This window comes from Mustela nigripes, chromosome 17, assembly GCF_022355385.1.
Source record: "Mustela nigripes isolate SB6536 chromosome 17, MUSNIG.SB6536, whole genome shotgun sequence".
NCBI classification, from domain to species: Eukaryota; Metazoa; Chordata; class Mammalia; order Carnivora; family Mustelidae; genus Mustela; species Mustela nigripes.
This window is the reverse complement of record NC_081573.1, coordinates 46,255,292-46,272,249: the sequence shown is the minus strand read 5'-3', so window position 1 is coordinate 46,272,249 and position 16,958 is coordinate 46,255,292. Positions and strand designations below refer to the sequence as shown.

Sequence of the window (16,958 nt, the reverse complement as noted above, 5' to 3'; positions counted from 1 at the left end):
ACTGTATTGTTGACTAAGTGCCTGAAATCTACTACTGGCTAAACTTTTCTACTGTAGCTTTTGTATTTTCTCTAACAGGAAACTGCATGCAGATGAACATGTTAATTAAATGTAATATTAGAAACAAAGATGAATTTTAACTAAACCACATATAGGATTACAGAAATGTCACTTATCAGTGCCAAAGGGCATTTCTGCAAAAACTAGATTAATGCTGAGGCTTCTTCTCCTTCTCACTTATGGGGCTTTCACGCTCTCCCCCTTCTCAAATCAAGGGAGTATAAGGGATCATCCAAGTAACAGAAAACACATAGCTTCCAACATCCAACCACTCTCACGTCTCCAGAAGAATTCGTTTAAAATAGATCCTGAAATAGAATTCATTTTGGCTGGTTAAACCTTGCTCTTCCCAGTCACAGATACACTTAAAACAATTTACAAATAGCTTATAACTAAAACCCCATGACCAACTCTAAATACACATTTCACTTTGATACGATTTCTTTGCTTTGCTTGACAATTCACCCATGTGGAGCAGCATGAGCTAATAATCATTAGTAAAAACTTCCAATTGCACTTTTTGACTGGTATGGACTACAAGGTTTTTTTGTTTTTTGTTTTTTACAATGTTCAAATTCTTCTTGGTGGGATTTCTGTGTTTAAGGAACATTAACCGGTCAGTAAGTTTAGCCCAAAGCTCTGGAATAAGAATTCATTCAAGGCTTCTCTAATCTACTTGTAAGAAGCAAGGAAGCAAATTTTAAATCATTGAGTATTGACTTTTTATTATTAGTCACTGTTCATAATTTGTTTCAACCAAAAGACAATACACACAGCAGAATTCTAATGCATCCCATGTAAATGTTTACATCCATTTTATTCCTCACTCGCCTCTAAGACTTATCATTTAATTTTAAATTTCTTTGTACATCTCAAAAATATGTCTGCAATAATTAGAATTAGCCGTCCCACTTAGAAACAGCCTTTTAATATTTTTACAGTAAAGAAGATGTGATGGGGCTTAATGAAAATGTAACTTACAACAATTATGAGAGAAAAGGGACTTTACAGGGACACAGTGGGAGTTCACAAAGGAAAGAGTCCAGAAGCTCTTTCCCATGAGCGAGCCCCCCCAAACTGAAAACGAAAACAAAACACACAAAGCGCAACAGCAGGTTCCAAAAACAAAAACAACAACAACAAAAAACTTGGATGCTCCATCCTGAAGCCAGAATCAGCCTCACAGAAGTTCACGAAGCAACTGCGCAAGCTGCTTCAGCACGTTCTTCTGTTTAAGTGTCCTGGGTCCTGGATCCCCGCAGATGGAGCCCACTCACTACTATTGCTTGAAAAAGAGTGATTCACTTCCACTTCCACTTCCACAAGCAACCCCACCCTCCTGAGCCAGAGCTGGTCAATGTGTTTTAAACTTCAGGACTTTCCGCTCTTCAGTGACCCTCCCCACTCCCAAACACATGAGTATACAGTCGTGGACCACCTCTCCACCAACCACCAATTCGTGAATATCCACTTTTTGCTCTCTAGCTCTCACTTGGTTTAGGACAATGTGGATAAAATACATTCACTAGAAAAAAAATAAGACACATTCAAACTCTTTCTTCCCCCTCGTTCTCATGGCCCAAGTATTTTCCAATGAGGAAAATAATAAAGTTGAACCTCAAAAACAGTATTTCCCTAACTTCCAAACTCTTCTAGAAGAACGTTAAAATGAAAAGCACGTTATACAGTAGATGGAAATACTCAAACCGTTAGTGCTGAACAGTTTTTAACTGTCTATTTTCTTATATGAATGGGACAAATAAAGGGTATGAACCACATCTTTAACCTAGTTGAGAGAAAGAATCCCCGCCCGAAAGTTACACTGGGGAATGTTTCTTTAAATGAAAAAGACCTTCAAATGAACAGATGATCACTACACACAGCATAAAACATTCTATGACTGTCCCAGTCACCTCAAGGTAACAGTACCAGAGCATTATGGGAGAAGCTTCTCAGGTAGAGCACCCTTCTTACAGTTTTTTGAGATTATTTAGATGAGTTCTCCCTTAGGATTGCTTGGGTGGAGGGGGTGGGAGTGAGAGGATACACTACTCTGAAAGGGGGGGTGGGAAATGAGGTCAAAGTGCACATGAAATTGTCCGACTATGTGTAGGCTCACTGCTCATCACCCTGGGGTTATTAAGACAGCCATGGGAATCACTCTTTCCTCACAATGGCTCTGACCTTGAATAGCCATCCAACTTTGCTCCCCCTTGCATGGTCATCCCAGGGAAAGAAATTGCTGAAATGTGTAAGTATTTATACAAAGTAAGAGATTTCTCCTTTTAGCAGCAAGGCCAAGTATGAGGAGAACTAATTCTGATCCTAGAAACTAAGGCACGCTGAAGCCTTCAAAGATCCCATCATTTGAAAGAGTCGTCACAACCGTCAGGATCCTAGGCAGCTTTCTGGCCGCGAGCTCTTCAGTGTGGCGCTCAGCTTCAACTCTCCAAAATCACTTCAAATATTCTAGGCAGCACCCTCTGCGTTAAGGCCATGATTTTTATCCCGTCTAGACAAAGCAATGGAGAACCACATCACTCCACCTCAAAACTACAGTCACCCACGGAGACGCTTTGTTCCTAGAGCAGACCCTTTCCAGCTCCACTAGCTAGCACGGTCTCATAGCACGGACTCTGGCAGGTTTCTGAGATTCAATTCAGTCCAACTAAAGAAACTTGAGCTGGTCAACTATTAACGTGAGAGAAAAATAAAGCCTCTAACCCAAAGAGGAATGTTAGATAAATTCTATTCGAGAAATCCACCAATATTATGTTAATCCTATCATGTTTCACAGCATTAAGTATCCATCCAATGAAATCAGTCGGCAAAGAAACCTTGAAAGGCTACTCTTCATTGCACAGGCAGAGCAAGTTGTCTGAAACACTCTCTAATCCACAGTTGCCTTTACTGAAAACTGTGCACCAAATAATATCCTGTTGTTGACTCAACCATTTATCCAGCAGAGTAAGTTTTAGCAAATCTTGCTCTTGTTTACAAACAAGACCAGAAAGTTTCCCCTTTGGAGCCTTTTAGTTCAACCCCGGTTTGTCAAATGTTAGGAATAATCTAGCATCTGATACAGAGCTAGATCTGCCAAGACACTGAAGATTTTAAGTAAAGGCTTGGTGAAATGGGGTGGGGGGGGAGAGATTTGTACCCAGATTTTAAGACCAAAGCCAAAGTAGTCCTTCTACTGTACTCAATACAGTAATGATTGCGAACATTCTAAGAGCAAGGAGGACCTGACTCTTCCTCTCTTCTTGAGTACGTCAGACATGGCACCCGTGCACCCGAACGTACACAGTACATTCACCATGTGCCACAGGAGTCACCTTACCTCATTCCAGCAACTCAGTGTTAAAGGTCTGAGAACACAAGGGTCCTTTCTAAAAAGCACTCGGCACTCTAGTGTAATAAAGCTCCAGACCTCAGGTCTTTCATGCTGATATTCACGAGACCAACTTCTCAGACTCAGGAAAGGATATGTCTACCCTGTGGTGTTCATAAGACTTCCTCTCACACAGGGGGCAAGGAAGCTACAAGGCTTCATTCCAACACCATAAAGTACAATATAGGAAAGATTTCTTTAACCGCGTGGTCTTTATTTCAGTGCCAGTGTTACAGATACAACACAAATGTTCCAGTTAGAAGAAGGAATTCAAACGGAATGCCAAGGTCCAAGCCAGGCTCAGGAAATAAAAAGGAAGGTTTGGAGTAATGGAGAAGATGACTCCAATATGCTCTAGGATGAGTCTGATACTCACTCTTCCTATGGGCCAAGGTGCCTTTGTTAAGGAGTCTGATCTTAAAAAGCGAACTCCTCTTTCCACCCATTTACCATAGTTCAACAGGCAAGTTACGGGCTTAGGAGAAACTTCAAAATTTGTGGCGGGAATAGGGGCATTAATAACTATTAATATATCTTTTAGAAGTTGTTCATTTTGCACTTTCAGGGGAATCCATTTTTGAAAATCAGGGAGAGTATTCATGACTACAGCTAAAGAATGGAGAGACAGGGGAGCTGGAAGAGCCTTGGGAGTTTCTGTTACAAATAGAGCACCATATCCTTCATGCCAAATCTCAACAAAAGCTCTTTTTAACTGCATCTGTCCAGTGTTTACAAATAACCTCTCCAGGTCTGCCCAGGTCTCGGTAACATACATACACGTGTGTGTCTGTGTGTATACAGCAATGCACAGAAAAGGCTACCAGGAGCCTAATGCCTCTTTCAAACATTGGGGGAACCAGTAGAAAAAGGCAGGGCTCCCTAATGTCCACTGTTAACATTTTCATTCTGAATGCCTGATGTAAAAAGCGCCTGAAGATGGTAACCCAGCTAGTGAGGAGTGAATACCCCCACCTCGCCCAGTCCACAGAAAAACACAGTAGAAAGAAGGGGAACTCTTTGCTGCAGAGACAGAGTGAGTGTTTTCTTGCCACAGATTCCAGTCCTCTCCTCCAGACCAGCTGCTTATTTCCTCAGGGGCCCAGGGAATGTTGATTCTGGCTGTAAATGTAGGAGGGGGGGAGAAGTGCGGACAAAGGAGAAGAGGAGGAGGAAGAGTGCAAAACAGCCTCCGGAAGCAGCCGGCCTCAACACTGGAGGAGAGCAGGTTCGGGTTTGACAATGCTTCAAGGTCAGCAGTAACTTCAGGAAAATCCTCCTCAACAGTTCTCTTCAGCTCCTCATGCCCATGGTACAATTGGGGGGGACTTGCCAGCAATCACAACCTCCTTCCCAGAGTTCCTTTGATTGAGTGGGACAAGAATGAGAATGGTGCCGGGCCCTCACTGCCAGGACTGAGGGGGAAAGTTGTTCACCTCTGCTAGATCTTGCATTGCTGAGCCCTTGTGGTTGTATGTGAGCTTGATCCGCATTCGCAGCTGTTGCTGTAGGAGAAAAGAGAATCGCAAATTATACACTGAAAGGAAATCTCTAGAACTTGTGTGGTCCACAGATAGTCTTTTAATCCAGAGAAAAGAAATTTTTTTAGAGGAAAGCCGTCTCTTAAAAATGACACACGGGCAAATAACCACTACCATCATCATTCCTGCCTAATCCTCCAGCCAACATCACGAAGTAGAGCAGAGAAGGTGCCCCTTCAGAACACGTCATCGGCTTCCATCCTAGAACTGCATTAACAGGACAGAACCACTTGGGAGCGTTTTCAAAGTAACACTGGCTGAGTGCTTCTCAGAAAGATTCAACCCTTGCATCCGACTTCCCAGAAAAATGAGGTAAACATATTCATCTTACGCTCTACATTCAGAGATACTGTTGCTTTGTGTATAAAAACAATAGTAAATGTGAACATAAACTTGTTTTGTTCCCAAGACATAAAAGGAAAAAAAGTTAACTATGGAAACAGAAGTCATTTTAAGAGAACTCAATTATACACCCTTTTTATTTTATGTGGCAGATTTCAAATATTAATGCACTAAGAAAATTTTTACTCTTTGTCAGATCATCAAAGGAATCTGGGCTATAGGCAGATACTCAGAATCCAGTGAGGAGCGGAGGAAAGGCAAAATGTTAGAAGAAATCATCATACTGGGATTATGAGACACTGCTAGAAATCTTTCAAGGTGAAGAAATCCTCTGGGCCATTTACAGAAACTGTACAAAAACTAGCCAATTGATTACTATTAAAAATGGAGTCAATTTACTTCTTTGAGAAGATGTAATGAACATACTGCTTAATGTCAGTTTCTAAAGCTACTTTTCACTTGGCTGCTTCATTAAAAATACCTCCACTTATACTGGCATTCTTAATAATCACAGTAGTAAATATGGAGAGACGGGGTTCTACAAATACTCTTACACCGGACTGCAACCTGTGTAAAAATTAAGGGGCACATGGGTGGTGCAGTCGGTTGGGCACCTGACTCGTGGTTTCTGTTTAGGTCGTGATCTCCAGATCATGATATCGAGCCCAGAGTCAGGCTCTGTGCTCACATGGAGTCTGCTTGAAATTCTCTCCCCACCCCTCACTCATACGTTTGCTCTCTCTCTACAATAAATCTTAAAGTAAAAAAAAAAAAAAAAAAAAAAAAAAAAAAAAAAAAAAAAAAAAAAAGATTAAAATGTCTAAGCTTTCCCTCTTCTCTTGCAAAAAACTAGACTTTGAAGCCTCTAAATAAGTAACTCCTTAAAACTATATTTTAGGGATGCCTGGGTGGCTCAGTCAGTTCAGTGTCTGACTCTTCACTTCATTCAGCTCAAGTCATGATCTCAGGGTCGTTGAGATCGAGCCCCTCATCAGGCTCGGTGCTAGCATGGATCTTCCTTAAGATTCTCTCTGCCCCTTCTGTCCCCTCTCCCTCAAAAAAGAGCTGCATTTTAATGCTGCCACTAAACCATTTCAAGTGTCTAAGCTACATTTATTATCTAATCTACAAAAGAATGAGGTTAGACTAGACATTTTCACAGATTTCTTCTACAACTATGAGTCAGGAAAAACCCTAGAGAAACAAAGCAGAATTTTATTTCAGGAAATACACTTTCACCTCACTCAGATACTGTCTTCAAACGTGCTACTCACCTTCTGTGGGTTCAGAACTTTAATGACTTGTGTGATGGTCCCTGTATTAAATGCTGGGACAATGCTGCTGCTGGGAGACAGAAGCTGCAGCTGGAATGTCTGTGGGGAACAAAGGGCACTCTTCAGAAAAAATAACACATTCAATACCATGTAAGAGATGTTAACGAATAAAAAAGCCAGACACCTGGATAATTATTCAAGTAAGTAACAGATTCACCTACTACTACATTCTGTTTGTTTTCCAGATATCAGCAATTCACAGTATGTGGGCTGACTATAACCTTCACGTTATTTTAAAAACCCCATGGTTAGGTCTTTGATCATGAAAACTAGCAATGAGCCACTCTCCTCTTTCAGGCAAAAGGAACTTTAGCCTACCACTTTTCAAAAGGTGACCAATTCTTGTTTTGGCAACTTCGCTTAATAGTAACTGATCAACTACGCAGGTGAAAAACGGGTGTATGTGGCTTAAAAAAAAAAAAAGCTATAAAGAAATAAAAAAGAAAAAACACTTTCTAGAAATAACAAACCAGAATACTAATCACCAACTACAGGCCTTTATGCTATTGTTGATTTCCACAGTTGGGAAATGGAGACTTAAACATTTGTTTTCTCAAGTCTACATAATCCGGAATGTGTCAAGGGCTACATGACAGAGGTAAGGAAAAGCTGTAAAGAGCCAAGCTGTTAATATGTATGTGGAATACATCAAGATCTCCCCCACTGGGGTCACAGGTCTTAAGAGAACAATTTCGTGCAGAGGTAGCCTATACAGCAAAAGACCTGGAAAACCCAACTATCATAATTTGTAGTGTTGGTGGGTTTTATCTGTTTACATAGGAGAGAGATAAAAGTGTTATCAGCAAGACAGGGAACCCATAATTGTTAGCACAATATAGTATGTATGTAGCTAGCTATTCTACATACTAGGATTTTACTTTATTTTTAATTTAAGTAGGCTCCATGCCCATCGTGGAGCCCATTGTGGGGCTTGAACTCATGACCCTGAGATCAAGACCTGAGCTGAGATCGAGAGTCAGACACTTAACTGACTGAACCACCCAGGCACCCCATACTAAGATTTAAAAAAATCTATCCTCAAAGTGTGGCCTTCTAAAATAATGGAGAGTGAGGAGAGAAAAGAGAGAGGGAAAGAGAAGCAGAGGGAAGACGACAGAGGGAGAGAAGGGGGGAGGGGAGAGAGAGGGCAAAAAAAAGGGAAAGGAGGAGAGACACAGAAAGAGACAGGTAGGGAGCAGGGCTGGCAGGAGACAAGAGGAGGAAAGTCTATCCAGCCTTCTCTTAGGACCAAAATTGTAAGAGTAAAGAGATTTAGTACCAACTCAAAGATTTACTATGTTGAATCTTATTATAATTCTATTGTCAAGATAGATTATGTAAGCTGAAATATTATTATTTACATTTATTTCATCAAATAGAAGATGCCATTGTTTTTCACACCATTATTTTATATAACACAGAGAAGAAATTAAAGGCCATCAACTAAACTATGATAAAGTATCAATTTTAGGGGCGCCTGGGTGGCTCAGTGGGTTAAAGCCTCTGCCTTCAGCTCAGGTCATGATCTCAGGGTCATGGGATCGAGCCCCACATCGGACTCTCTGCTTGGCAGGGAGCCTGCTTCCTCCTCTCTCTCTGCCTGCCTCTCTGCCTACTTGTGATCTCTGTCTGTCAAATAAATAAAGAAAATATTTTTTAAAAAAAGTATCAATTTTAAAATGCATCTCATTTTCAGAGATAATAAAAAGCAATGGTAGAATCTATGAAATGATTATTTTGAAGTTCAAGATACATCGTGACATGCAAATATGCAAATAGGTATTAATAAATAAAATAAGGCCAAAAATAAGGCCATGCTTTAGTGGCAGAGATGCTATGTTGCTAGAGCACAGCCTAGAATAACAAGTATAAAAGCCAAAGTTACAGCAGTTAACATTTACTGAGCAATGAACATATGAAATGTGCTTAAAACAGTACAGAGCCCATAAAACTCATCTATCCCTCAAATAAACCCCAGGAAGTAGATAATCACTGCCACCATCCTTTTTTTGTAAATGAAGAGACTGAGGCACAGAGTTTAGGAAACTTGTTTAACATCATATAACTAGTACTGAAATGACCCCAACTCTACTGCTTATAAAAACATCTACATGACTCTGGCTCCTAAAAAATCCAAGTAAAGGAGGCTGTAAAGTCAGTAGTAACCACAAACAAAAGAAAAGTTTTTAATTTCCAAATATGTATCATTTGAATGCAATATTCCCATGTCACTGAAAAGATTAGATTACTTTAGCCTAAAACAAGGGCTGGCAAACCATGGCCCATCAGCAAGAATGACCCAACATCTGCTTTTGTAAATGTTTTATTGGAACAGAAACACACTCTTTCATTTATATATTAACTATGGCATTTCCCCCCACTGTAACAGCAGAAATGAATAGATGCAAAAGAAACCATATAGCCCAAAATACTTACTATCTTGTCTTTGACAGAAAAATTTTGCCCACTTTTCATTTACAATATTTCTTTATACAAAACTTTTCATTATTCAAAGGACATAAATATTCCTTAAACTAAGATTTGGTATAAACAAAGCTTCAATTCACAAAAATAGCCATTGTATCAATACTAAACTACATGTTAACGAAGAAGGAAATGTTTCTTTCACTTAAATAAATAACAAGAGATGAAAACATTAAATTCTGATCCAGTAACTAGAAGAAAATACTAAAGAGATAAATTCCTTCTTCTTAATGAATTTTAATTCCGTGTTAGAATTTGTGTTTTTTAGGTTTTTAACCACTGAATTACTGAATTCCAGTCATCCTCCATGGCCTGAGCATTCATTACCAGACCACCTTGCATAATTCTGCTGTAAGTCTCACTAGCTATTGTAAGAATGTCCTTTCTTTATACTGTAAGAATATTTCTGACCAAGTAAAAGCTTTCAAAATGACATGCTTCAATGAACTATAACACACTATTGTTAATTTGGGTTAGATCTGTAAATTTAGTTTAACGTCTAAACATTAAAGTATATCCCTTATTAAATGTATGGAAAAGGCAAAGAAGACACTGTAGTACCTTTGGTACTGCAGCCTGGAAAACAAAGTCTGTCATGTCCAGCTCTGTGCTGTTGGAGGCCTGTATCGTTATCACTGTGACGCTAGGGTTGGTATTTGACCGTTCAAAGGTGAATTCTATCTTCAAGCCATTCTTACTGTATGCTGTGATGGAGGGGATGCCTGGAAAGCACAGGAAGATCAGTCTAACTGCAGTCAGGTTAATGCTCACAGAATACTCTTCTTCAATAACTACCTCTCACTGAGGATGATAATACCAGTACCTGTAGTGATGTCATTGAAGAGAGGCTGTGATGAAAGCCCATCCAACAAGAACGGGGGCTGGGATATCTGTGGGACAGAGGCAGGGGCAGGAGCAGCAGCTGGAGCACCTAAATGAAACATTCCAGTGGTAAGTCAATCTTAACCAGCATGACAAAGCTCACCAAAACAAACACCCAAAAACCCCAGGAGAAGATTATTACATCTCACATTAAAAGAAGGATTCCTTAAACAAGCTGCGAAAAGCATAAACCAGGGGTGCCTGGGTGGCTCAGTCAGTTCAATGTTCCACTCTTGGTTTCACCTCCAGTCAGGGTTATGAGATCAAGCCTGCCTCGGGCTCCATGCTAAGTGCAGAGCCTGCTTAAGATTTTCTCTTCCCCTCTCCCTCTGTCCCTCCCCCTCCTCGCACTCTCTGAATAAATAAATAAGTAATGTATTTCTTTAAAAAAAAAAAAAAAAAAAGAACAAACCACAAAGGGAAAGAACGAAACATTCAAATACTTTAAAAAATACTATAATAAAATAAAAAGAGAGACTACAGGTAGGAGAAAATGTTTGCTACAAAATGGCAAATGAATGAGTATCCAGAACTATAAGTATTTTCTACAAATCAGTAAGAAAAAAGATGACCCAACTTAAAAAATGTTAAGAGATATAAACAAGAAATTCACAGACGAGGGAAACTGAGTAAAAAGAGAATCTACTTCTACTCTCTGCTATAGAGATGGCACACTAGTACAAACAAACCTGGAGAACAATCTGGCAATAACAGAGTTGAACATGATTATACCTCTAAACTAAAGCTCCTGAACCTCAGAAGTAATGAAATTTTAGGCTAATTATGTGCTGTAGGGGGCTATCCTGTGCACTGTAAGATATTTACCAGCACCCCTGGCTTCTACCCATTAAATAATAGCAGCATCCTCTCAGCTGTGACAATCAAAAATATCTCCAAACACTGCCAACACCTGGCAGGCAAAATGATATTTTAATAATAATTTAATAAGATTTTATTTTATAAGCGAAGTAGATCAAGACATTTATTAAATTATATAGATGTTAAATACCGCATAGTAAGATTTTAACACACATGCACAGACACCCTGGGAGAGGTGGTATGAACTGGAGGAAAGAAGTCACCAAATTACCATCTTCATTTGATCCTTCCAAATAAGAACAATCTCAGGATCATGCAAGTGATAGAAAATGACCATGAACTGAGAGAAATCAGGATTCCAAGAAAAGGCATAAGAAAACAGTGAAATAATGGGGCGCCTGGGTGGCTCAGTGGGTTAAAGCCTCTGCCTTCGGCTCAGGTCATGATCCCAGGGTGCTGGGATCGAGCCCCGCATCGGGCTCTCTGCTCAGCGGGTAGCCTGCTTCCTCCTCTCTCTCTGCCTGCTTCTCTGCCTACTTGTGATCTCTGTCTGTCAAATAAATAAATAAAATCTTTAAAAAAAGGAAAACAGTGAAATAAAGAGTTTTAGGTGTAAACAGATTTCAAACTACTTATGAAATTATCTGAAAATATACCATTTCAAAAAGGATTAACAAAGTGAAGGAGAGTTAAAATCTTAAAAAAGAAAAATACCTAAGTACATGAGAAAAAAGTGACATTAAAATTTAGCAAGGGAGGTAAAAATATATATTGTTAAGTAACCCTTAAGAAGCTAAAACAAATGTTAACACCACAGCAAGTATAGTCAAGCACATTACTAATAAGGTATACAGAGAAATATTCCTATAATTCTCCTAACTTTTATAACTCCAATCTAGTAGTTTTCCCATAATTTCCATTTTCAAAACAATTTCAGAAATGCATTCCCATGGAAAAATCAGAGGCTACTCAAAATATACAGGCAGCATTATGGGTCCCTAAGTCCCTCAGACATTAGCTCTTTTCTCCTGTAAAGGAACATTAAGTAGTTTGGGGAAACAACAAAAACTCACTGCTCCAGTTCCCCTAAAAAGACACACTAAATTTATTTCCTAATTTCCACTTACTTAAATGATTATGCATTACAATACAGGACTATAATTAATGAGGGCTTAAAGAATATAATCCTCAAAAATGTCTAACCTAAAAAAAAAAAATGTCTAACCTAATAAAGAAAATGGGAAAATACATTTAAAACACATTATAAGTAAGGAAGATCCAGGCTCTTTTACTGTTTTACCAGTCTGCTTTTTCATGTAACACTAGGAAAGAAAGTAAAAACAAAAACAAAACAAAACATTAAGCCCCCACCCCCGATAAATGAGTTTAAGATACAAAAGGAATATTCAAAAAAGAAATCCATGTGCAGGGACGCCTGGGTGGCTCAGTTGGTTAAGCGGCTGCCTTCGGCTCAGGTCATGATTCCAGCGTGCTGGGATCGAGTCCCACATCAGGCTCCTTACCCGGCGGGGAGCCTGCTTCTCCCTCTGCCTCTGCCTGTCATTCTGTCTGCCTGTGTTCGCTCTCTCCCCCCCCCTCTCTCTGATAAATAAATAAAATCTTAAAAAAAAAAATTCTTTAGAAATCCATGTGCAAAAATATAGATAGATATAACTATTCCTGTGATGGAAAAAATTAAAATTTAACAAAATAATAGGGCCAATCTTTTACCTGGTAGGGTTTTTTAAAAAATGAAAATCCATAATGCTTATGACTATACAGTGAAACTGGTAGCCACATGCTACTGAGGAAAAGATACAACATTTACTAAGTGCCTACTATGTGTCCTGTATGTACTGAATAAGCCACCATTCCTCACAAAGAGCTCATAAGGTAAAATAGTTATCATCCTTCTTAAATTATTATTTTTTTAATGTTATTTATTTATTTGACAGAGAGAGCAGAAGCAGGGGGAGAGGCAAGAAGAGGGTGAGGGAGAAGCTGACTCCCTGATGAGCAGAGGCCCATGCTGGGCTTGATCCCAGGACCTTGGGATCATGACCCTAGCTGAAGGCTAATGCTTAAGTGACTGAGCCACCCAGGCACCCCCATCCTTTCTTTATTTTAAAAGATTTTATTTTTAAGTAATCTCTACATCCAAGCTGGGCTCGGACCCACAATCCTAAGATGAAGAGGTACATGCTCTACTGATTCAGCCTGCCAGGCACCTCCCATCTTTACTTTAAACAGAACCAGAAATGCTGAGTAACCTGATCTAAGTATGTAATCCAAAATAAGAGAAAATCAATGTAATGATGACATTTGTTGAGGCATTCGATACAAGAAATATCTGAAACAAAACATCTAATAGTAAGGAACTGAGTAAATAATGATGCAAACCTTTTAATGCAATATTGGACAACCATCTAAAATTATAATTGTGAAGAGTATGAACTAACACAGAAATGCTAATACGTGAATAAGTAATTGAATCATCTACATACTATGGTTGTTTTTTTTTTTTAAGATTTTATTTATTTATTTGACAGAGAGAGATCACAAGTAGGCAGAGAGGCAGGCAGAGAGAGAGAGGAGGAAGCAGGCTCCCCACTGAGCAGAGAGCCCAACTTGCGGCTTGATCTCAGGACCCCGAGATCATGACCTGAGCTAAAGGCAGAGGCTTATCCACTGAGCCACCCAGGCACCCCTACACTATGTTTTAACTAAGGGGCTGTTTTTGCTTTTTGATATATCCAGTAGAGCTATGGCATCTGAGGATGTGGAACTATCTGGGAATGACTCAAAAGTACGCATCAGTAACATTTTAAAATTTTGTTAAGACATAAATATAAACTGTAAGGTCTGGGAAGAAGCTGTGTTAGGAAAAATCATTTAGCCTCTGGTAGCTTGTCTAGATGAGCAGCCAAAATCCTCACCCTATGGCTACTTTCTATTTGAGGTCATATATGCAGTAACTCACCATTATACTTTTAAAGAAATCACTTGAGATAGAAATTATATGCTACAGTAATACGTTTGGACTCAGGGTTCATAATGTTATGAATACATCAACAATCACTAATGTTTACTACATACAAACAAACAGAAGAAAAAAAATGTGCCAGGGGCACCTGGGTGGCTTAGTCATTAATCATCTGCCTTTGGCTCAGGTCATGATCCCAGGATCCTGGGATAGAGGCCCACATCGGGCTGCCTGCTTGGCGGGAAGCCTGCTTCTCCCTCTCCCACTTTCCCTGCTTGTGTCCCCTCTTTCACTATCTCTCTCTCTGTCAAATAAATAAATAAGATCTTAAAAGAAAAGAAAAAAATGTTCCCAAATGAAAAGTTATGTTTGAATATTATCATCATGGACAATTTTCTCCCTCCATTGTTCTAAGAAGGTGAGAGGAAAATAGGTTAACATCTCTCCACTCTCTACAAATGGCCTTGGCTACTGAAAGCTGATCATGAGTAGAAAGAAACATAGAAAAAGTGATGTCTTAGGACACTAAGTAAAAGCAGAAGTGACTTGAAATATATTTCTTTTGTAGCCTGAAAGAGAAAGTCCTTTCTATCTTAAATACTAGGAGAGCAATTTATCCTCCCAAAATTAAAAATTGGACTCTTTATTCCCTGTGAATTAGCTCTAGAATACTAGCATGGCAGTTTACATCCCAGATGTTAAGATTCCATTCCTACTTCTCACTTAGCTTCTCCCCTCTTTAATTGCTTCACATGCCAGAAAGTCTATGTTCAGTGTAGTTTTTCCCTAAGGCCTTTAACCCCAGCCAAAGCATTAAGTAACTCCAGTCTGGTCTCACCTGTAAGGTTGATGTCTCCCAGCAAATCAAGAAGTTCTCCACCAGCAGAAGCTGGTTTGCTTGTAGGTGCAGTTGGAATAACAGGTGTTATGTCATTTCCTCCCAACAAATCCAGTAAATCATTGGCCTATACAAGGAAATAATACCTCAATTCATTAGTCATTTGTCTAATCTACAATGAAGGCAAAGCTCTTTCAACACTTAAAAATAAGGAAGAGAGCCATCAATCAATCCAGGAACACTGAAGGGAATCAGCTGAGAGGCGATAAGGAACTGTTAAGATCATGAGGATTCCCAAATAAGCAAGTGAAAAGGTACCTGGCTGGTGGGCTGTGGCCCAGAGGGTGGTGGTTTGGTCTCTAGTGGAGCTGGTTCTGTCTCTCCATTTGTCTGCACAATCTCAGTAGGGCCATTTGTGGTTACTTTTTCCATGACAGGCATTCTCTCAAGGAGGGCAGACCTGGAAGAATCTGAAGTGGTTAAATTCTAGGCAGTTAACCTAGATTCCCTACCCAAGACAATCACTGTTACTATATTGGAGTCAAATATGGACAACCATCTCCCCTCCCCACTCTGTAACACACACACTAAAATAGAAGGTGGATTACAAGAATACATGACCTAAATTCCTGGCTGGATTAAGGGCAGGCAAGAAACCTTGAATAGACAAACTGTCTACTTAAATCCCGAGAGACTGGGATTTCTCGGTGGATAGAGAAATTGGAATGAAAGAGAGGTAAATAAGTAGGAATTAACAAGTTCCAATCAAGAAGACACTGCATAACAGAAGTGGAAAAAAAGATCGTATGTCACAGAGTTAAATACTGGAATGAGATTCCGTTGGAAAAAAAAAACCAAAACTCCTATTTCTTAACCCAATAAAATGGAACATGAAGCAAACATTTCTCGCCAAAAGAAAGGGGAGAAGGTGAACAGGAGGACACGGCTGACTTAAGTCTTTACAGAGCAGGCAGAATAGAGGACAGACCAATAAAAGCAGTCAAGCAATTAGGACTAAACAGCGTTGTGAGGTCCAGGTAATCAAGCACAAGGAATGAGTCTCCTTTGTGGATTATCATGACAATGTGTTCAGGATGCTAACAGCGACATGCACTGCTCAGCTTCTTTCACTTACCTCATATGGTCATATTTCTTAAAAAGTGCATTATATTCTACTGCCCTCTGCTGGAGTTCCACATCAATGCTGCTTCCATAGATTGAAACCACTTTCTTAATTCGGCTTTGGGATAAAATGACAAACAAATTCAAATACCCAAAAGAAAGTTCATAAACAAGCAGAGAGAACAAACAAACCAGAGTTTCCATTCCTCTTTCCTTAATTTACGTATCTTTTCAAAAACAAAACCCCTTTCCTTTGTCTTCTTTTATCCAACACACACTTCAACACCATCATGTACCACTGTACTTGTTCTAACTGTAATGTTAGATTTTGTCTGTTAAATGTCCCATCCCTAAAATTTGCTAGAAAAAAATACCAATTATTAATATGTTACAAAAGAAGCATGTAATGTTCATTCTCTCAACATCTTTAAAATAAGCTTTTATCACCAAAATGTTATTACGTAACAATAAATTCTTCTAGTTTACAATTTAAAGAGTTAGTAAAAAATACCCTTTTTCACATGGCCTTACAGAAAATATAAGAGAACTAAGTTTGCCTTAAGATACCTGGCTGGGAAACTAATCCAACTGACTTTTATTCAAAATAGTGAACAGCAGAACGTAAAGTAAACATTTGACCACCAAAACCTTTGTGATTTTCTTCCTCTTCAGACATCTCAAAATACTATAATAAACCAGAGCCCTTATATAGGGAAGTAACTTCTCTACTTTAAACAAGAGAAAAGGTATTAGAAATCAAATTTTAAAAACATAACTTTTTACCTTCAAAAAAATAAGTGGTGGGGTGTGAGGGTAACAGGGAGCAAAGTATAGATAAAATAAGGATGAACCACAAGTTAATGATTACTATCATGGAAAAACAGGTATATAAAATATAAAATTCATTTTACTATCCTATTTTTGCCTTTGCTTGAAATTTTCCATAACAAGAGTTTTTAAAAATTATAAATAACATGTCCATTCTACTTTTTCTCCATACTCACTTTACAGTACAGGTGAATCGAGTAGAAAGCTTCATAATGGCAGTGAGGGCATAACCTCGGGTCACAGAGGTGGACATATTAGAGATTAAGACACTTTCTAAAATATCCAACACTTCATCTTCTGTTACCTGGGGAAGGAAAAAAAAATAGGATGAATTCTA

At 39.0% G+C, this 16,958-nt stretch overlaps 1 protein-coding gene across 1 annotated transcript in view; it reads right to left on the bottom strand.

Annotated features, from left to right (window-relative positions):
• Positions 1–758: 758 nt before the first annotated feature.
• Positions 759–16,958, bottom strand: part of AP1G1 (adaptor related protein complex 1 subunit gamma 1) — an 80,560-nt gene continuing 64,360 nt past the window's right edge. Inside the window, exons 16-23 of the mRNA XM_059383286.1 lie at positions 16,798–16,925; positions 15,807–15,911; positions 14,990–15,131; positions 14,672–14,798; positions 9,973–10,080; positions 9,711–9,871; positions 6,606–6,704; positions 759–4,953 (exon numbers count right to left, since the gene is read on the bottom strand). Of these exons, the coding sequence (XP_059239269.1) occupies positions 4,852–4,953; positions 6,606–6,704; positions 9,711–9,871; positions 9,973–10,080; positions 14,672–14,798; positions 14,990–15,131; positions 15,807–15,911; positions 16,798–16,925 (972 nt within the window). The 3' untranslated portion in view covers positions 759–4,851. The remainder of the gene's footprint in view (positions 4,954–6,605; positions 6,705–9,710; positions 9,872–9,972; positions 10,081–14,671; positions 14,799–14,989; positions 15,132–15,806; positions 15,912–16,797; positions 16,926–16,958) is intronic.